A 22,052-nucleotide genomic window follows, 5' to 3' on the forward strand; every position below is an offset into this window, starting at 1 on the left:
TGTTGCTGCATTAACTCCAAAATCATTAAAAAAAACAACATCTCCCCTCCTTGTGTTGGTGGAGGTGCAGCTGTGACCCTTTATTTATAAAATTAGCACATTTTTCATCCAGGTGGTCACAGTGTGAGAGCTCAAAAATATGGGAGAAACAATATGTATATATGCAAATTTTTTATCATTGTGATTTTAAGAGTGAATATACAGTATACGTCTTCCTCTTCTCGAATAAAATAATAAACACAGTTATTTACATCACTGTATGGTTTTATTAAGCCATCCAGAAGTCTTAGTTTGGTCATCTTGAAGAAATATTTTGCTTCATACAGTGAAGTCTCAGTTATTGTCACTGTTGGACAAAAACTTTGTTTCTTCATTTAGTTCATTTTGTTATCTTGTGAAAATCAACTGTATCAGTATTCACATCTGTCTGGGTTTCATTAACATGTTTAACATAGAAAATATCAAAAAGTGCAGCTGGCTCTTAAATAGTATGAATGCACATTTCACTTTCACTCACTCTTCACTTTATTAAAAACACTTTACTGACATCTAGGTTGTTCTGTTGTTCTCTGAACTATTTCATGTGGGATAGATTCAACAACATGTGACAGAGATTCCTCAGAGATTTTAACTCATATTGCCAATGCACAGTGGCTACAGATTTAGATCTGATCAGATCACTGAGGAGAATCTCCTATTGGACTGAGATCTAGCAGCTGTCCAAGCTCATGGGTTAGGCTTAGGTCCTTCGACATTTGACTTCAATAAATCATTTTTGTACATAAGTCACTGGATATATTCTCTTTTTAGGACTGTCCTCTAATAACGTAGAAGAATATTCAGACCAGATCATCTGACAGAAGCAAACATATCATGTTAAAACTCTTTCAAATTGTCCTAACTCCTTATTTTGAAATTCAGTAAAGTATCTCCACCACATCTAAAAACATTGAGATGCTTTTATTGCAACAAGCAGTTTTACAAGTCTACCTAATGAATTGGCCTGATTATGTTTAATTCCTGTGAGATCATAGGTGGAAATTAAGTGTACTTATTGCCATATTTGCAGCTCATGTCACAATTGCAACAATTGTTTGGTTATTTTGTAAAAATGTCTTTACATTTACAGCAGTAACTTTAATTTAAAGTACAGAAATTAAAAATAATTTGTTTGCTACAGCTAATGTGTCCTTGTTGTTCTAAAAACAGACCGGTGAAGTTGTTAATGCTGACTGCAGGGTGATACTGATACACATTGACAGGGCAAAATGGTGAAACCAGTGTGTTCTTGGTGTGTGTAGATGGGTTTATCTCCTGACTGTATGCCTTTTTGTTCACCTGTGTATTTTTGTGACAATGCAAGTGTGCCAATGGTGGTAAGTTCTTATGTGTAGGCATACATGCGTGTGAGTGTGCAAGAGTGTGAGATAATCTGTAATTAAATTCCTGAGTTTAATGGGATTATCTAAGGGAGACAAGCAGCACTGTGTCCTTGACATCCATCCCCTGGTTAGCCACAGCCAAGCAGCTGACAGACACACACACACACAGACATTTGGGGAAAAATAAATAGAAACAGTGAGAGAAAATAAGATAAAGTAGGAAGAAGCAGCGAAGTTAAAAAAAGATAGAATTACTAGAGATCAAAAGAGCACAATGAAAACCTTGTGAAGATATGAGGACAAAGGCCTTCCAGGGTGAGGGTAATAAACAAGTGACTTGCATTGTAATTATCTCATTTTCTGTTGCGTTACACCAAAGGTTGACTGGCCTTCCTCTCAGCAAGGTTCCCCTCCACCTACAGCACAAACTGACAGCCAGGTCAACCAACACAAATACTCAAATCACTGAACACAAAAAGAATTAGGTTACTTTGACAATATTTCGCACATAATGACTATTTTCTAATCTGTAAGATTTTTTTATTCATGGTTGATTGTTTTGTTTTTAAAAAATTAATCATCTCCAATCCTGTTTGTGGTTTTCACATATATCTATGTCTCAGGTCATTCGTGTATGGACAGGCGCCTTCTTTAAATACCTCAGATTCTCCTCTTTTTGTCTTTCAGATTATTTGGTTCTTTTGAAATATTTAGACAAAGACCTTAAGAGCCTGACTACAAGAAAAAATCAATATTGTCTAATCATTCTTTTTACAAAAATTCCCAATTGTTTGGAATAATTTTTATTTTTGATGCATCCATTCCAGTGGACATTGGAATGTCATACAACTGAAACTAGACTTTGAAGTTGATCATTAAATTCTAAAGGAAAACAAAAGTTAACATAAGATTAAATGAAACTTTTAAATCACTGCTTATTCTGTATGCAAACTCAAAAAAGTAAACAGGAGCACTTTGAATGAAACTCTAATCCCTATTTTGTGCATTTATACTGGGGTATGGTGCAACTGCAGAACTTTTCTATTTTACTCTTTTACTGTTGCATAGTTGTTATGATGCGTAACTGTGGCAATTATTATTGTTTTTACACCTAAGAGCAACCAATTATTTCAAAATCCCAAATAATACCTGAATTATGACTCCATTGCACAGAGGAGTTGAAAATGAAGCTTCATGGATGCAGAGCAGAACCAAAGGGCAGAGCGGAGGAAATTCAAACTATCTCATCCATTGATCATAATGGGTAAGATATCCCATATCTCTTATTCCAAACCCCAACATCTCACTGCCTGGCTTTCTAACCACACAGGCAGACAGAGATCTAAAGAGGAGTGGCAAAAGCAAGGGATTTGGATCGGGAGTGCTTGCCAACAATTGATGGTGTCATCAAGGAAATGCTACTCTGGAATATTATTTCTGCTGCCTGGAAATTGAGCTGTTTCAGTCATGAGATTCATACTGTGACAGTCTTCAGTCAGAGTCCTTTTCATATTCATTGCAAAACTGACTGCTACTGGATGTCCTTCTTGCCCACAGACATTCACTATGACTCTTTGTAACTATGGTTGATTTGAGTTAAAACATTTAATGGACCGTTGAGATAAATTAACAGTTTTTGAATTGAAATTGACTTGAATTGATTTTAATCATGTTCCATATAGCCTTTGAATGTTTTTAGATTAATTTCAGTAAGAAATGGAGACTGAGACTGAGACTATGGAGAAAGATATCTATGCTTCCCTCCTGGTTCAGTTACCCTCCTGTTAAGTCACAATAACTGTCCATCCATCCATCCATCCATTTTCTTCTGCTTTATCCGGGGTTGGGTTGTGGCGGTAGCAGCTTCAGAAGGGAGGCCCAGACTACCCTCTCCCCAGCCACTTGTTCCAGCTCTTCCGGGGGAATCCCAAGGCGTTCCCAGGCCAGCCGAGAGATATAGTCCCTCCAGCGTGTCCTGAGTCTTCCCCAGGACCTCCTCCCGGTGGGACATGCGCGGAACACCTCACCAGGGAGGTGTCCAGGAGGCATTCTGACCAGATGCCCGAGCCACCTCAACTGGCTCCTCTTGATGTGAAGGAGCAGCGGCTCTACTCCGAGTCCCTCCCGGATGACTGAGCTTCTCACCCATTTCACAGCAGAAGCTGCACCAATCCGCCTGTCGATCTCCTTCTCCCTTCTTCCCTCATTCATGAACAAGTTCCTGAGATACTTGAACTCCTCCACTTGGGGCAGGACACCCCACCCCACCTCTACCCTTTTCCGGCTCAAGACCATGGCCTCAGATTTGGAGGCACTGATCCTCATCCCGGTCGCTTCACACTCGGCTGCGAACCGCTCCAGCGAGAGCTGCAGATCATAACCTGATGAAGCCAATAGGACCACATCATCTGCAAAAAGCAGAGATGAGATCCCAAGGCCACCAAATCGGATCCCCTCAACACCTTGGCTGCTCCTAGAAATTCTGTCCATAAAAGTAATGAACAGAATCGGTGACAAAGGGCAGCCCTGGCGGAGTCCAACTCTCACCGGACTCGAACCCGACTTACTGCCGGCAATGCGGACCAGACTCTGCCACCGGTCATACAGGGACCTGACACCCCATATCAAAGGGCCCGGTACCCCATACTCCCGGAGAACCTCCCACAAGGCTCCACGAGGGACACTGTCAAACGCCTTCTCCAAGTTCACAAAACACATGTAGACTGGTTGGGCAAACTCCCATGCTCCTTCCAGTATCCTGCTGAGGGTGTAGAGCTGGTCCAGTGTTCCACGACAGGACGAAAACCACACTGCTCTTCCCGAATCCGAAGTTTGACTATCCGACGGACCCTCCTCTCCAGGATCCCTGAATAGACCTTGCCAGGGAGGCTTAAGAGTGTGACCCCCCTATAATTGGAGCACACCCTCCAGTCCCCCTTTTTGAACAGGGGGACCACCACCCCAGTCTGCCAATCCAGGGGAACTGCCCCTGATGTCCATGCAATTTTGCAGACAACCCAACACAGCCAACACAACCCTGCAACATCCAGAGCTTTAAGGAACTCTTAACGAATCTCTCATATTGTGTTTTCAGTCACAGTAACTGAAAACATGAAATTAATATTCATCAATTATGCAACTAAACAACATAACTCAGAATGTTCACATAAATTAAATCTCAGTTGCCTAATTCTTCCTGTAAGGCCGGTAATACATGTTATCTTTGAATTTGACACTTTTGTGGATCATATTTTTGAAACATTATAACCGTGAACATTCTTTGTGTTTTAGATATCATTTTATTGCCATTCTGTTATAACTTTATGTTGCATTTCTCAAACAAAAAACTGCAGAAGACAAACCACAAACTTGGAACAAATACAGTTTGACCTTTATCGCCCTCTATTGGTCAATGAGGACATTTTCGCTTTCTCAATATGTGCTCAGTATTGTTAGTATTAATGACGTTTGCTTGATATATGTATGTGTTAGAAAATGCTGCTTTTCAGGGACTGCTTCTTGAAATATATTGATTGGCGTTCCTAATGTTTTGCCGGTAGTGTAGATGCAGCAAAAGTGGCTTTAAAAATAAATTCCAGAAGAAATAAGATTGATAGATTTCTTTTTCTGTAGTTAGATAGCACACCCTGAGAGGTGTAACTGAAGAACCTGTTGGATAATTTTCTTTAAATGAAGCAAAACAAAAACGTAAATTCTTTATACGTTTGTAAAGAAAAAAAGTGCTCTTGTAATCTGTTATGACGTTTTTATTTTTATTTTGTTAAATTATTTTTAAAAATTGTCTTTAAAAAACATGACTAAATAAAATTAAAACTGAAGCATACAGTGTAACTGATGTGAAAGTATTCGGAAAAATTCCAGGAGTGCCTGAACACAATCCAATTCATTTGTCCGACTTCCCGAACAGGAGAAAGCGGGATTTCCAGGAAGGAATTGAACGCACCACACCAGTCGGAACACTCCAGCGGTGGTGAACGGACAAGGTAAGAGCTGACAGCTTAAAAACCTGTAGTTGTGCGACTTCAAAAGAAGAAGTATAGTTAAGGAAACAACCACAGCTTTTAGTGTAACTTGTTGTACTGTAATAGTTTTACCGGCTAGTCGGTTGAAAACTAATTCTGATAACCCGCAGCTGTCAAAACAAACTACTTCCTTTGGCTAACTTTATGCTAGCAGCGCTGTTAAATCTCTGCTCAGTTACGGAACAAGTAAACCAGCGCTGGTGCTGGTTCTGGTGAGATGAGTCGTCATTATACTTATATGTTTAGTTTTAGATATTTCCTCCTTCTCAACTTTTATGCTCTTCCTTTTTTCTTTTATTTTCAACGGATAATATTGATTGTGGGCGTGGGGATTGGTTTACGTCAGTTTAGCTAACTTTAAAAATCAACACCCTGTAAAATATTAGTTTCGTTTTAAAGCTACCGTCAGCAATCATTAACATCACGCTTTTATATCTGGTTTTATTTCTAAAAGTAACGTCGTGGCTGATTGTTCAAACTATCTCATCCATTGATCATTTCGATGCGGAAGTGACTAAGAAGAAGAAACTCTCAACCAAAAATCTTAATCATTTAAAGGTTTAAATACATTTAAACACGTTTTAAATGAACGATCTGAGATTGCGTGTAACTTTTTTACTTTTTCTGTCAGAAGTAAGAATTAATTCATTCACTTGTTTAGTTGTTTGTCGTATATAAAATGAAAGTGTTTTCCCATTTGTCATACTGAAAACCATTATTTCAGTCCATCATCTGCAGTCTCTGGCAGATTGACAAGCTAAATCAAAATTAAAGCATTACATTACAGTTTGATAAATAAAGATGTGTCCATGAGTACAAGTCACTTGCTTGCCTATTATCATAGATTTCATTAGTAATTAACCACTGTTATTAGAGAACTGGTTGTTAATTCATTCATTAGACCAGTCAGGCTGTTTCTGGCCGATACTGTCTGGGTTTCTTTGCCTTGTTGTTTCCAGTTTGTTTCAGTTTCTTTTTTTTCTAAGCATTATAAAATGTATGTGGTAGTATTTTGAAAAATGGAAACATGACTAGATTATTGTTATAGATCTCTCAAAACATATTTGTCTAACATTTTATAATGTTTATTTTACTAAGCTCAAAAAACGTCAAAAATACTTGTATTTGTATTTAATAAATGTTTGACTTACCTACCACAAATCAGAGCCAACAAAGAGAAAATCTGATTTCTGGCTGATTGGTTGGTGTGTTTTTATGGTAAGCACAATTAGCAAAGGAAGAAATGTTATTTTTCATAAAAATTATATAGTTATATTTTAAGAAGATTTAAATATCGTGTTGGATCTTTACATTTTTTCAAATTATATTTCAGTTGGTTAAAAATCTTAAATAAGCTCTGCGTGTCTGACACTTTATTAAATTGATGTTATCTCATTTTTGTTGTGTAATTGTATGATGATTCTCACATGCCTTGACATGCGGACGTGTGATCTACTCTTCCTTCTCAAATAAATATGAAATTTAATACAAATATAACTAGGCCTGTCGCGATAAACGATAAATCAGTTAATCATACGATAAATTAAAGCTATCGACGTCATTTTAATTATCGGCATTATCGTCTCTTCCGACCTTTTTCTCTTTCAGCTAATGAGACTGAATGAAAAAGGGCTCAACTCCGGTGCTCTCCACTGACTCCTCCCTTCCTCATTTCCTCAGTGTAAAGCCCAGCGCACACCGATTGTCGGCTCATTTTCAAAACCTGACAGACCACACATTAGCCGACAGAAATCCTAGGTATAACGGTTCGATCGGGTTCATTCCTGCCGTGTGGTGTCCAACAATGGGCACAAAATAATGGCTACAAGTTCAGTTAACTAATTTTAAAACCAGGCATTAATCAATGATTTACTACAATCTACCTGCAATGCATGTTGCTAGTGTCAGCGTAAAGTCCTGACTGAATGAAAATCATTATAACCTATTTACGTCACGTTAACAAAGAACAGCTGAAAAGTTACCGGGTTTATCAACTGCGGTAGCAGTTTCGCTCCAACTCCTCCCCTTGTCATTTCTATATTCTTTGCATGTTGAATAAACATTTATGTTGTTTCCAGTATCATCTCTAATGTCCGCTGGACTTCGGGTTGCGCCGTGTCAGCTGTTTGGGATTCCCCGACGTAATTTCCCCTCAGAAAGCACTGAGGAGAATCCGGGCTTTCTGATTGGCTACCTGTCACATTCAACAGGTGTAGTTAAAGCTCCCAGTCGGGGAAAACCCCTGATTTAGATCGGAGTGGCAACAACTTCTACCATAACACACCACACAATCTTAGAAAGATCAACGTTCTAAGATTGTCATAAGGGGAAAAATAGGAGCAAAAAATCATGTAGTGTGAACTATTGCATCAGGTAGTCGATGTGCCCATCTTCTCTATTTACATCTAATTATTACTGAATGGCAACATAATATACAGACTTCATAATGTGCACTCTTTTGGTTGAATGCAGTATTTATTTCCACTTTGGCTTTATGTTATTTAGTTTTTTTTTCCAGTACATTTTTTGTTAATGGAGACTGAGAATCCATTTTATTTTTGTTTTTGGTTGTTTTGTTTATTTTGTTTATCAGTTCCAGTGTTTAGTGTTCTTTTGAAAATAAAGTGTATCTATCTTTGGCAAGAAATCGCATGGATTATTACATCATTTCCATTAAATCAGTGTAAAAAGATCTTCAAACAATATTATCGTTTATCGCAATAATTTTTGAGACAATTAATCGCTCAGCAAAATTTGCTATCGTGACAGGCCTAAATATAACATTGTGTGCATCTAAAGCTGTAGGATTATTTCTCTTTGTGATCTGGTGGAACCTGTGAGGATTTAGATCTGTAACAAAAACAAACACTTGACGTGTTTACTTTCTATACGCTTTTAGAACCCATGTTTAAGATGTTAAACAGTTTCAGAATGACTTATTCTGAACCTGAAAAAAAACCTCTTATCATTTGCTGAATCTTTTAAGGCTGATTGATGGCCAAACAGGACCAACTTGATATCCCTGACAACAGTGTGTGCAAGAAGCAGAAGTGAATTGAAGGATCATGCTTGCCAATAATTGTTCAGAATTGTTTTCATGTGAATACAAATTACCTCTGAAGAATGCTTTCCTGACATAACTGGTGTCATCATTCCTGCAGCCAGTTACCGTGTGTCCCTGACTCATCAGGGTTTAGCTGAATGCTGCATACTGCCAAAATGACCCAAACAAAGAGCCAGTGATGGAGTGGCAGCCCATAGCCCTGTGCCATTGTCCCACCTAATGAACCAGCAGCCTGGGTATGCTAGCTGTTTGGTGTCTGGGCGGTCACAGGTTCTGCCTTCATTGTGTTGTAAACACTGCTGTACAGCGCGGCCACTGTTTCTGTCTACTTGTCTTGTAGTCAGTTCCTGCTCCTGGCATTCCTGTCAGGCATACTAATTTTATAGCTCATGGTTGTTATCTTATGGAAAAGAAAAAGCAGCAATTTTTCTTCAATTAGTTTAGTTGGGCATGTTCATTATGAAGATTACCCCTTTTATAAGCTGTATCCATTAGCTTTGAAATGGAAAAAAGTACATATACCACACCTGTATTTAAGCCGCAGGTGTCCATCTTAAAAATACAATAGCCTACCAGGGAAAGTTACTAATCATTATCTTTGTCTTCCTCATGCGCACTAAAACCACTAAAGTCGTCTTTTTTAGTGTCAGTATTGAACAGTCTCACACATTTCTTCAGTCTCACTTTCACTGATTCTCTCAAGTCACTTTTGACTTTTGATCAATTCACTCTTGAGCTTGTGCTGTGCTCTTCTTCATGTAGCAGCCCTGGTGGTAGTAACGACCTTTTCAGCCTGTCAATGTAGGCCTTCTAATGACCCATCACTTGATCCAGGTGCGTTAAACCAGGGAGAAAACTAAAACATGCAGGATGCCGGCTCTTGAGGACCGACTTTGGGCACCACTGATCTAAACCATTTCATTGTATCTCAGGGTGAATGCTTAGGGCCACTGTGCAGGTGGAAGGTGAACCTCCACTCCAGTTGCTATGTCTTTTGGAGCTACTAACAGGTTTTCTTCCTCTATCTGGATATAGCTCTATTTTTAAAGTCTGAACAGCTTCCATGAAGCATGCCCAGAGCATGATGTACCCACAACTATGTTTCACAATGGTGATGACATGTTCAGGGTGATGTTACTTTTCTGGCACACAGTATCTTGTATGTAGGTCAAAGTCTTGAATGTTGGTCTCCTCTGACCACAGCACCTTCTTCCACATATCTTCTGAGTCCCATGCATTGCTTCTGGATTCTCATAAATTAATTTATTTCTACAGTTTCTTAAAGGCCAGATTTGTAGGCCGTACAATTCATAGTTGTCCCGTTGACTGGTTTCTCTTTGTAAAAATCTTTGAAAAAGCATAGGCTATTTTTCATTCCCTTATTTATGTTACTTTTGTGTTGGCCTGATTCCTATGTTATGCATTGATGATTGTGGTTATGTGACAAAATGTCCCCCCAAAAAATCCAAGGGGTACAAATACCACTGTAGATTTTGTATGTAATTTCTCTGCTTTACCTTTTTATCTGTGTAATCCCATTAATGTCTCCTCCTCAGATGCAGACTATAAAATGTGTGGTAGTGGGTGATGGTGCTGTGGGGAAAACTTGCCTGCTCATCTCCTACACAACCAACAAGTTTCCCTCTGAATACGTACCAACCGTGAGTAACCAATAATAAAATACCACTTGTATTTAAATACCACTGTGAAGTGGTCAAAGCAGATATGAATTGATATTTATAGAGCTACAGAAGCAGGGTTATTTTTTTACCCTTAACACTATGCAGCTCTTTCCTGGCACACAGGAAGTGATACTTGTTTACAGTGCCTGGACTGAGAAAACAAAATTAACTTTTACCAGAACTCCAACCTTTATGAAACTGAAAGATATCACACTACTGCCAAACATAAATATAATGTTACATTTCATTGTAAGTTTATACCAAATGGTTGTTTGTCCCTTTAAACAAAATGTATCAGAAGTTTGCACAATAAAGCTGAAGACAGATCAGTGAGTTTCAACCCTTTCTGGCCGTGCAGCACCTAATTTAGCCTCTGTTTGTTGGTAGATCTGCAGAGTGCCTCAGTTTTATGGATCAGATTACTGCTGGGAGTGGTTCCAGAATAGTTCTTGTTATATTCCGGCACAAGCGAGACTAATCTTACACACCTGAGTCTGTATGCTGGCATAAACACAGAGATCTACTTTCACTTTTGTTATCAGTTCCCTAAACCAATTAGATGTTTGCAAAGTGAGTGAGATCAAAATTAGTTTTGTTCTTGCGCTTTTTTATTTCAAAAATACTGTTTACACTCATGATTATATTATAAACATAATTGAAAAATCCCAAACTTGGTATGATTTCATTTTAATGTATGCATTTTGGATTTAAGCGACTCTTGGTGGCAGTTTGTTGCATCTTATGAAATCAACCATGCACATACTGTTTGATTGTAAGCATAAAAGCAGCACCCTGCTGAGTAACAGAACCCCAACATTCTGCAGCTTTATGCAAAATGTGGTTCAGATTCTCTGCTGAGGATGCAAACTCTGCGTTCTGCCTCGTAACAGCAGAACAGCTGACTTTAAGTTGGAAACATTCAGCGTATAGGCAGCTTCTGCTCTTGGCACTTCTTAGCCCAGTTTGATGAGACGTTTGCAGAACCAGCAATGCTGACTCAACTTTTACTTCTGTTTCTGTTAATCCTGTTTTTAGCACTGATTTATTTACTTATGTAGCTTGTTTCCCATAAAACTGCATCTTTATTTCCATATTAATTTATTTTGTCTACAAGTTTTATGTAATACTATTCTTATCTCTCCAGTTTGTCAAACTGCATTTGCATTTTGGTCAGTTATGGTTTTATTGTTGGTGTTCTTATCACCTAAACAACATCCTCTTCCTGCCAGTGTTTCTATTATTAGAAACAACCTTATTTTTCCACTTTATGGTAAACCTTTCATCTATATTTTCTTATAGCCTCCAGGATAAATGACAAGAACTTTTGAACAAGCATTCTTTTCTCACAGTTTTATATATTAGCTCTTGCTTTCCAGCTTTAAAAGCAGGCACAGCTGTAGCCTCGTCAACCAATTCATCACAGCAAACGCAGACAAACCTCCGGTTTCCTCTTTGATTCATTGTGTTGTTGCAGCTTCTTGCAATGTTGTTTCCTGTGAGTCATCTGACAGTCACCACAGTAGGAGAGGTGATTTTCAAGGAGAGAGTGACTAAGTCTAACCCTCTCCTTAGAATTTACTGATTTATTGTTTGTTTTTTTTAGGGACATATTGTTTTTTGATTTGGTATCATTTCTATATGCGTATCAACAGTACAGATGGTGTACCTTTTTAATATTAAGCTTTTTTCACTGTTTTTGATCGGGTTGTTTGCCGGAGTTGCTGTAGTCTTAGCGTAATCCAAAAACGTATCCTGAAGTAGTCAACAAAGAGCAGCCCAAGAATTACTTACAAGAAAAACGTATTTTAGAACACATCAGCCCTTTAGTGGTTATGTGGAAATGTTGGTATTTTAAGGAGGAAAGTGCAAATAACTCATACAATTAACATAATTACCAAATAACAAAATCAGGCAAAAGAAACATTTTTCCAAATCAATTTCTTTCTGTGAAACTTTAACTAAAACTGCAAATGTGTGTCTGTGTTTGGTGAATTTTTGGTTAAAACAGACATTCAGTGAAATTACTCACAGAGGATCAAGTATCAAAAAGTTTACTCCAGTAACAGTAGTAATACTTCATAATAAACTTACTCAAAGAAAAGTGAAATGGAGAGCATAGTAAAAATACTCCCAAAAGTAAATATTTTCCAAAACGTTATTCAAGTAAATGCATCTGAGTAAATGTAGCTAGTTACTGCCCAACTCAGTGCATAAGTATTCTCACTACCTGACCTTTTCTACGTTTGACAAAGCAAAAAACATATTTATATTCTTCTTCACTCCATTCTCTGAAACCGCTAAATTAAATCAGGTGCCTCCAGTTGCCTCAAGTTGTTATCTAATTAGTAAATGAACTGATCGTGTGTAATATTTAATCCCAGCTTAATCAAAGCTGTTCTGTGAAGGTCTTAGGGGATTGTTGTAGAACAATATTGAATAAACCACATTATTAAGACCAAAACCAGTGGGATCAGTAGTAAATACCAAGCTTCAACATCTTAGTTTTTGCTATCAGTCCCCTGAACATAGGAAAACTAACTGCACATCATGCTGATGACACCATCCCACTGTGAAATGATTCAATTTCCAGCAAGAGGCGGTGGAAGAATTCTTTACGCCACATGTTTAGATTTTTATTTTAAAACAAATTTGAAAACCTTGCATTATTTTGTGCTTGTCCACCCAGGTAAATTTCTGAGATTACGCCTACAGTCTAGGCCTCGGAGTATCCCAGCTTTATTTGTGTTTTACTGAAGTCAACATATTTCCCTTGCCTCGCCCCTCCGCTCTGTTTCCGTTTGCCTGTTTTTGTCCATACATGTCGGTGTGATTCACCTCAGGCTGCATTTCCAATTCAGCTTCTTCAACTGAACTGATGCACATTTTGTGGTTTTTGGAAGTAATGATGGAACTAAATAAAGTACATTTAGTTCATTATGTAAATAATGTTGGTCTATTTAGCTCTATACTTTTAATAATATCGGAGCAAGACTTGGAGAAACCCCTGTTATTTATAAATTGTGGAGTACTTGACAACCCAGAACAAGAATCAAACGTGAAGAACCAATACTTAGGATTTTTTTTTGTTACCCTTACTTTTGTTCGCTTCAGAAATGACTATTTTACCCTTTTAAAGTTGGTACTTTGGATGGCAGAGACACAAGTTTCTTATCTGTTATTAAATTCCCTGTTTTAAGTGTTTGATTCTACAGCTCAGGCTTGGGTATGGCTAGTAAAATAACCAGTAAATACGGTTTATTACAATTAATTCACTATTTAACAAGGAAGGCATAATATTATTACATTTGACCATGTTGGTTTGGACAGCTTCTATTGTCCAAATTACAAGATGGCGTTTAGTTTTTACTTGTAGAGTCTTTGTCTGATATTAAAAATTATTTGATCTGAAAATGAAAACATAAGAAAAATGGATCCAAATAGATGATTTTGCTAAATTTTGGTTCAACTATGATTTACGGTGTCAGAAAATTGTCTGTGACTTCTATTCAGTCTGGTTTAGCTGGATCTTACCTCAGCATTCTGGGTTTTATTTAAACCAAAATGTCTGCAGGCTACACCAAACAGCAGCAGGGCTGAGTGTTTGTTGAAGCTGTGCATTCCTGCTCTTTTCCACTTTTGAAGAACTGATATTGCACATGCATGTTGCAACGGCGCTGCATGTCAATGCGCATGGCAGCAGCCTGAGGATATGAGAGAAAAACAAGAAGAATAAGTAAGAGTCCGTAAGCTTGTTCACCTGAGCAGCCGTTCACCACAATATCTTTATCTTTTCTTTTCAATGGTTTGCTGCTAGTGAACAGGATATTTGAAGCCACTCTGTTCAACCCAGTCCATACAAAAACGAAGCCTCACATGATTTCTGCTTGCATGAGGGTGGAGCTTTGTCAGAGCAGTAACACCACCTGACAAAGGGTATGTTAAATGTAAACAGGAAGTTTGTTTTTGTTGCCGTGGAGATGACACAGTAAACAAGATATTTAAAACACCCACAGAGACACGTCCCCATTTCACCTTCGTCTCAGATGCTATGGTTCAAGTAGCTCAGCAATTGCAGCTCATTGGTCAATGTCTCCCACATTTTATGAAATAATTGGCTTCAGAGTCAGAGCATGTAGATATGATCCTTCCCCATTTTTAATCAAACTCCGTCTCTCACTAAAAATATGTACTTGTAAATCATTATGATTATAACTCTACTGAACAGGTAAAATAATTAAAATATCAAATTGTTTAATTATCTGTTGCTATCTCAGTATGATGTTTCAAACAGGATTTTGATAGAATGAGAATCTGGGCTGCAGCAAAGGAGAGTAAATGAAAGTCCATACAATCTTCAATGAATAAAACATCTTGGATATGTTTGATATGGCAAAACAAAGTATGTTGGAAGGCATGACCTGTTTTTGCCAGCCTTTCTAAAAATCTACAGTTTATTTACTTTCCACTTATTTCTGCATTCCATAGAAACAAATTTAATTCAGTCGAGCGTCTTTATAAGTAAGCCTTTCTTCAGCCCTCTTCCTGTTATTTTTGACAATTTCACTTCCCTTTTTCCAGGCTTCCTCTTAGCTTATTTTGAAGTCTTTTTCATCTTCTGCCCTGTTTCATGTCCAGGTCTTTGATAACTATGCTGTGACAGTGATGATTGGAGGGGAGCCATACACCCTTGGACTGTTTGACACTGCAGGTGATAATAAATCTGCATATACCTATAACCTTTTGCGATTGATATTGGTGTTGTTGGCACCCACAGTAACTGAAAAATTAAAGGCAGTGTTGGTATTCCTACTGTAATTACCCTTTCTTTTAATGTTGAAGATATAAAGTACCGTAACTTGCTTGTTTCCTTCCTGTCACTATTTAATTGTTTAATTTTTTTTTATTATCATTTTAGTTTTAAGTGTCTCTGTCTCCCCCTGCAGGTCAGGAGGACTATGACAGACTGCGACCCCTTAGCTACCCTCAAACCGACGTTTTCCTCGTCTGTTTCTCAGTCGTATCGCCTTCCTCCTTTGAAAACGTCAGAGAGAAGGTTTGGTCACTTTAATTGTATAGCAATGGACATTCTTTCTAACTTTACAAATAAATTATCATTTATTGAACTTATGCAAATATCACTTGAAGATCTCCCTTGAATAGTTACTGTTTGTTATTCATTTATTTAATTTTTAGTTTAGTTTTTTTGGCAATCTCAGAGTTGAGATTTAGTTCATTGACTTAAATTTTTATTGTAAATTTTTTTTTAATCACAGTGGGTCCCTGAGATTTCTCACCACTGCCCGCGGACGCCCTTCTTGCTGGTTGGAACTCAGGTGGATTTAAGAGACGACAGCAACACAATGGAGAAGCTGGCCAAGAACAAACAACGACCCATGAGCTGTGAAAGTGGGGAGAAACTGGCGCGAGAGCTCAGAGCTGTCAAATATGTGGAGTGCTCAGCTCTGACGCAGGTAAATGGGAGGGAGGCAACTGCTTCTGACTGCAGACTCTCACCTCACCACCGCTGGAAGGCCCCGCAATCCAAAGCCCTTTCTGTTTCAACTGTGTCCAGGTTCTCTTCTGGTTCACAACTATCCAAATATTGATAAACTATTTATAATTTGTCATTTTACTAATGTAGTTTGTGACTAAGGAATTAGGCCATGAAAGTAAAAAACTTACCAACTAGAGAAGAGAAACTCACATAAAGGCAGACTCTCCAAGCATAAACAAACAGGTTGTTTATTACAACTCTGAGTGCATTTCTTAACTTTTACACAAGACGGGACTTGTCAGGCTGTAACGGACTTGTCAGGGAACGCTGCATGAGCACATTTGCATTGCACAATGCCTGAAAGAGCAGGAAGTTCATGAAGTCATTAAAACTATTTTTTTTAAAAAAAAACATGCAATAGGTCCGATTAATCAGTCAAGTCCATATTAGAGGAAACCTCTGCAAAAATGCACAACCTCACATAGCACAAATGGTGAGCATCATTCAAGGATTTGTTTTTTATTTTTATTTAAATAGGTGAGGGTACTGAGTAAAATAGAGTGACAGTTGGATAATTCATCCATCCATCCATCCATTTTCTGTTCACCCTTTGTCCCTAATGGGGTCGGGAGGGTTGCTGGTGCCCATCTCCAGCTACGTTCCAGGCGGGAGGCGGGGTACACCCTGGACAGGTCGCCAGTCTGTCGCAGGGCAGTGATGTAGGAGTGTAACATAACTTATGATTTCAAAAAGCAACAATATTTCATATTAAGGTGTCACAAAGTGCTATCTTGCTGAGATTATGAAGTGACTTTCTTGGGAAGTAAGGGTAAGCTATTATGATTCCTATGTGTCAGCTTTAACCTCAACACCTCGTATCTATTTATAAAACTCATTTTGAAGTAAGCCCAGTTTTTTACATGTTTGATGAACCTCCCACTACTTTTGAGTGTTTTGTTTGTGTGGAACCATTTTGGGTGTTTTACGGTTACAGAAATGGTGACAAACATGATACAAAAGTTTAACAACACTGAATCTGCTTTAGAGACACTAAACTAAAGGGCTTATTCACAGTTTTTTTATGCATATTATCATCTCTAGCTTACAATTTAAAACGGTTACTCTGATCAAACTTAAACTGAATAATTCTACACTGAACATAGGTTTTAAAATCCAGTTTAATTGATCAGATAAAAATTTTTTGTTGGAATATAACCAACTTAGTTAGACATCTATAGGAAAACTAGAATCTTTGCGCAAGTCAAATGTGGAGTGAAATTTTCTTCATTGATTACAAATAGCATCTGTGAAAACAAAAGCAAGAGTATTATTTCTTTTCACAACAATACTGCTGAATCTCGTCCTTTCCTGATGAGCCTGATATAGCGCCTTGTATTGGCGCCCAACTACTACTACAACTTTTAGATGCATTCTTTCTCCAACCTGTCTGAGTTTGACATTCTTTTCTTTGTCATCGTTATATTGCAGTGAAACTTATTGTGATGTTGTTTTTTTCCTTACTCGTCCTACTAGGGCTGAAATGATTAATCAGATTCATCGTAATGAATCAGTTATTGAAATAATTGTCAACTAATTTAGAAATTGATTAATCATTAACTGGCATACACAGACTAAAAAAAAAGACAATTTTGAGGAAAGAACATAAAGCAATAATTAAGTCTACACTGTACAAAAATAAAAGCCTTCATATACTTAAAACTCCTCAAGTGGTTTAGTTTTGGCTTAACCTGGTTCAAATTCTGTAAAGAAAAATAAATAAACAGAAATCTCCTATTAAGTCCCTTTTGCTATTCGATTATTAATCAGCCAATCCAAAAAAAGGAGTTCCCATTATTCGATAATCGATAGATTAATCAATTTCTAAGATCATTACATCTTACCAATAATCTGTTTACTAAATCAAGGAGTGGAATGAAGAATTTGCACCTTTAAAAGAAAATGTTTCTCTTTGTGTCTGATTTTTTTTTTCCTTTTTTTTAGAGAGGATTGAAGAACGTGTTTGATGAGGCCATCCTGGCAGCCCTGGAGCCCCCAGACATCAAACCCAAAAAGCGCTGCCTTCTCCTATAGAAATCTTCCGGAAGATGTGGAAGACGAGAAGCAGAAGAAGATGGAGGTGGACGAGGAAGAGATCAATCCTGTACGGGAACAGAGGGAGGGAGCACCAAGGGGAGGGGTGTAGACACATGTTTAAACAGTGCCTTCTGCTGTAGTGACCTAACATGGGTGTGGTGTTAAAACTGACAGCCGCTTTATTTTCCTAGTAGATAAGTCACTCTAACATGGTAAACATTTATGAACTACACTCCACACTAACAAGTAAATAAGATTTTCTTTTGTTAATGGGATGCGATGAACTGTAAGGCATGGATGGAGACAAGCTTACAGCTGGAACTGAAAACCAGCTCCTCATTTGGATAAATATTTTAGCAATAAGGCAGTGACGGTCTGCAGGAAATTAAAGAACTATATTATTAGTGTTTAAACACCTTCCCTTTTTTGTGCCAGCTTTACTTCTCTGTACATCAAGTTTTATTTGCGTTCATTTTCTTTTTCCTTTTTGTTTCTTCTACCATAGATCTTTTCTAGCACCAAAAATGCATTTTGAATTCATATATTTATTCAAAATAGCATCCTAAAAGGTTAATAGAAACACAATAAGTGCGTTGCTTATGCCACTGGAATTCAAGGTAGTTTTTGGAGCAACTTAAAGGCATTTCTAATGTTACTATGTCTAAGTGAGTTTAAAAAAGCTAATGTGTTTTCAAACATAAAATGTGTTTGGAAATGTTCAGTTTCAAACACATTTTATGTACACTAAATCTGGTCTTAAAGTATTGTTCTATGACGCTTAAGAATTTAAAACTGAATAATAAATAATTTACCTTTTATTTGTACAAAAAAAGAAACTGAAAACCTTGCCCTCAATCTGAACAAGTTATCTGGAGTAATGTAGAAACATGATGAGCAGGATCTGCAGGTTTGTCCACACAGCAACAAAGAAAAGTTGGTATCTGACCAATGTGGAACAAACGCGCATTTGAGACTTCAAAGGTTCTGAGACATCTTGAACCGGATGACTTCAATCAAACTCATATTTACTTTTAAGGCTTCAATGTTTAATAATAAGTCGATTACAGTTGTTTTTTAGTTTTTAATAAAAGTACAAAGCGTAAAGGGTATGTATCCTTAGAGAAGAAAGCAAGTTGTGCCTTTCTGTTTTTGCACTCCAGGAAAGAATAATTAAAACTTTGCTTGAATACATTTTAGATTCTTGGAGGTTTAAAGTGCTCAACATGTTAGATAGTCTTATTGCCTTAACCCAGTCAAACTCCTAATAGGTGGTTGCTTTAATCTAATGGTGGAAATTACCCTTTTTTATACATATAAAAAAATACTTTTTATCTTTATTATCTTTAAGTTGTTTGGTGAGCCATAATGTCCAGACATTTTGCAGCTTTATTTCATCGATCTCAAACAGTTAACACAAAACCACGTAAAGTTTTCTATTTTGATTATTTTGTTCCTCTCTAGTTTTTAGCAGCTGAACGCCTTAAAAAGGACTGATGTGGTTCAAATGTTCCTTTGCTGTTTCTTCTGCCAAAGTTCAACTAAATCATTGCTTCACAGATTCCAGGATGTTGATCTAGATGTTAATATAATTATTAGGGATTATCATTTGAATTATTCATAGATTTTATTTTGTTGCTGTTACGCTGCTTTCTTAGCCCAACTTCTTTGAACAAAATGAAAACTAAAGCTTGTTTTGTTAGCAGAGCTACACATTTTCACTTAGCAGTCGTGCTTGTTCAAAAATTGTTCCTCTGGGGACTAGATTTTGTTTTGCATAGAATGGGATAAATGGTGATGCATATTATTTTATGGAGTTTCAGTGCTGTCTAGCACTGACTGTCCTGAGCCCAGAAAACTCTTTTAATCCTTCAGATGACTGTATTTTCTAATGAAATGAACACAAAATCCTTTTTTTTTTTTAAAGCAATCTGTTGATGTTGACATTTTGATCAGATATTGAATGAATTATTATGAGTATTGTATAGATATTATTGCTTCTTATTGTTTCTTTGGTGACAGTAGTCTTGCAGGGTTTTAGACACTTTAAGTTTTGATTTCTTCTTTGTGCTTTTTAGATATTTTTACAACTACTTGATGAACACACAGAGTGCCAACAGTTAAGGTATCGCCCGCTTAGTTTGGCAAACAAAAAGATCTTTAATAAGCTTCTGATGTCAAAAACGAAAGATATTTTAAAACAATACTTGGAGATTGAATAATATTTGTCATGCATTAAATTTGAATGTTTGTTGGAATGGGTGTATGGAAATAATAAAAATAGTACTTGAATGTTTTATCTTGATTGATTCTATTTTATTGCTGCTATCTGTCAGAAGAGCAACACTAAAATGTATTGTGTTTTGCAGTCTGGTATAAGCAAAGCATTTCATTTCAGCGTAATTAAATCAGATTAGTTATTCACTTGAAAAATGTTATAAATATTTCTGTTATAAATTAAAAAATAACTATAAAAACATTTATATTCAAGAAAGGCAATATTTCAGTTTTTCTAAACAAAACTAATACTAATTAAATTTTATTTCATACACCAACACAAAGTAGTGTAAAATGGCCCTAGACTCAAGTCATTTTGAGGCTCTAACAAGTTGTCTTACAGAAATATCCTTTATTCTCCCTCCTTTTTGCTCTCGTCTGAACAGAGTACATTTCTTCACACAGTTGCTTTTTCCCCTACATGTTCTCCCAACATGATGGATTTTGGTTTTCTGAAATATTTTTGCTTTAATTTTGTCACTTTACTATAAAGATCTGATTTATTTGAGTTATATCAGCTGCAGATTTTCCAGCCTGAGCTGCACATCCCTGCAGCTCCTCCAGAGTTACCATGAGCCTCTTTGCATCTTTCGCTGCCATTTTAGGTGAACATCCATCTTTTGGAGATTGCAGTTTATTATTATTTAATTCGATTATTCCAAATATTAGAATAATTACTTATCTTTTTATCATCTCATTGAATGGGGGCAGAACACAAATGCATGCCATACTTTTCAGATTTATATTTGTAAAAGAGAAACTTTGCTGTTCACAATTTTCTTTCCAGTTCATAATTGTGTCTTACCTTGTGTTGATCTATAAATTCAAAAAAAAAAAACAGATTCAGATTAAATATGGGTGAGTTGAGGTGAGTAGTGCTTGTCTTATTTCAATGGCACTATTGGAATCATATGTTATTTTTTCTTTCCCCATCTTAAAAATGGGCTTTTATGTGATAGTGACAAAAATAGGGTGAAAATATATTTTTGTCAAAATGACTTTTATTGTTTTGTTTTTTTTTTTATTTTAAATAGAACAATTAAGATTTACCTAAAACATTTTTGTTTGTTGTTAAATTGCATTTGCCACATCTGCATTTGTTTGAGAGGTGCAGTGCCCCACAGTGAACAGCAGGAGGAGTTGCTCCCCTGGTTTTCAATGGTCTTCCCCAGTTGATACAGTATGTAAATGACCAAGACTCATTTTTTGATTGGCACTCTAAAATGGATCCTTCAGCCCGACACAGCATGGAGGCTGCATGTTCCTTTGTCTGTGTGACGACGGCATGAATGAGACGAAGAAAAACAAAAATATATGTAACTGTTCAGCCTCACCACAATCTGGTTCCTCTTCTCCTCCCAACCTCTGTTCAGCTCCTTACTGTGTTAGTTTTCTCCTCACATCTTTATCTCTCGTTTCTTTTGTTTTATGCCGGAGCTCTTTGTGCTCGGGTACTTTTGGCTGCTTCAGGAATTTCTTTTTGCGACATTTCTCAGTCACATGGTTTTTACAGATATGGACTCCTGGGAGTTCCTGTGACTATTTCTCCATGTTCATTAGAAGCTTAAATACACAACTTCTTCTATCCTTTTTATTTGGACAAGTAACCAAAATATGAATCCTGATAACTGAGAACTTAAGTTTCATTTCACAGCTTTAGATCCACACACATTCAATCTCCATAGTGTTGGCCATGAAGCACCTTTTGTGATCAATTATCACATATTACTGTATGTTTATTTTTAAAGTTTTGTCTTTCAATAGAAATTAATTTTGCTTTACATAATCACATTTGCATTATGACGCATCTAAATAAGCATATTGATAATTACCTGTTTTTGGATTAGTTTAGTTCACCTGATTGTTGGTTGTGCTTGTAAAAGCATGAAGTATTGGACCCAGAACTGATTTGGTTATTCACACTATGTATACAACAAGATAAAGGAAACATTCCTTAGGTCCATTTGGACATGAAAGCATCACACAGTTTTTTTGCTGCTCATCAATAATATTGTGAAT

The 22,052-nt window shown here is 37.0% G+C and overlaps 1 protein-coding gene and 1 long non-coding RNA gene across 2 annotated transcripts; one reads left to right on the plus strand and one right to left on the minus strand.

Annotated features, from left to right (window-relative positions):
- The first annotated feature begins 5,269 nt into the window (after nucleotides 1-5,269).
- LOC114156104 (cell division control protein 42 homolog) lies at nucleotides 5,270-20,055 on the plus strand. Its single transcript, XM_028036327.1, has 6 exons — nucleotides 5,270-5,386; nucleotides 10,046-10,150; nucleotides 14,807-14,879; nucleotides 15,115-15,224; nucleotides 15,445-15,642; nucleotides 17,667-20,055. The coding sequence occupies exons 2-6, from the start codon at nucleotides 10,046-10,048 to the stop codon at nucleotides 17,754-17,756; spliced, it is 576 nt and encodes a 191-aa protein (XP_027892128.1). The 5' UTR covers nucleotides 5,270-5,386; the 3' UTR covers nucleotides 17,757-20,055.
- On the minus strand, nucleotides 12,321-14,800 carry LOC114156105 (uncharacterized). The gene is made up of 2 exons (XR_003597907.1): nucleotides 14,045-14,800; nucleotides 12,321-13,872 (listed from the first exon to the last, which is right to left on the minus strand). It is a non-coding gene; the product is annotated as an uncharacterized LOC114156105 (long non-coding RNA).
- Nucleotides 20,056-22,052: the final 1,997 nt, after the last annotated feature.

This window comes from Xiphophorus couchianus, chromosome 13 (genome assembly GCF_001444195.1).
Source record: "Xiphophorus couchianus chromosome 13, X_couchianus-1.0, whole genome shotgun sequence".
Lineage (NCBI taxonomy): Eukaryota > Metazoa > Chordata > Actinopteri > Cyprinodontiformes > Poeciliidae > Xiphophorus > Xiphophorus couchianus.

What these genes read in the sequence shown, in the direction of transcription:
- LOC114156104 (XM_028036327.1), top strand. Translation starts at nt 10,046, where the DNA reads ATGCAGACTATAAAATGTGTGGTAGTGGGTGATGGTGCTGTGGGGAAA. An exon ending in TTGAAAACGTCAGAGAGAAG is followed by an intron (nt 15,225 to 15,444) that starts GTTTGGTCACTT and finishes TTTTAATCACAG; the next exon opens with TGGGTCCCTGAGATTTCTCA. An exon ending in AGTGCTCAGCTCTGACGCAG is followed by an intron (nt 15,643 to 17,666) that starts GTAAATGGGAGG and finishes CCTTTTTTTTAG; the next exon opens with AGAGGATTGAAGAACGTGTT.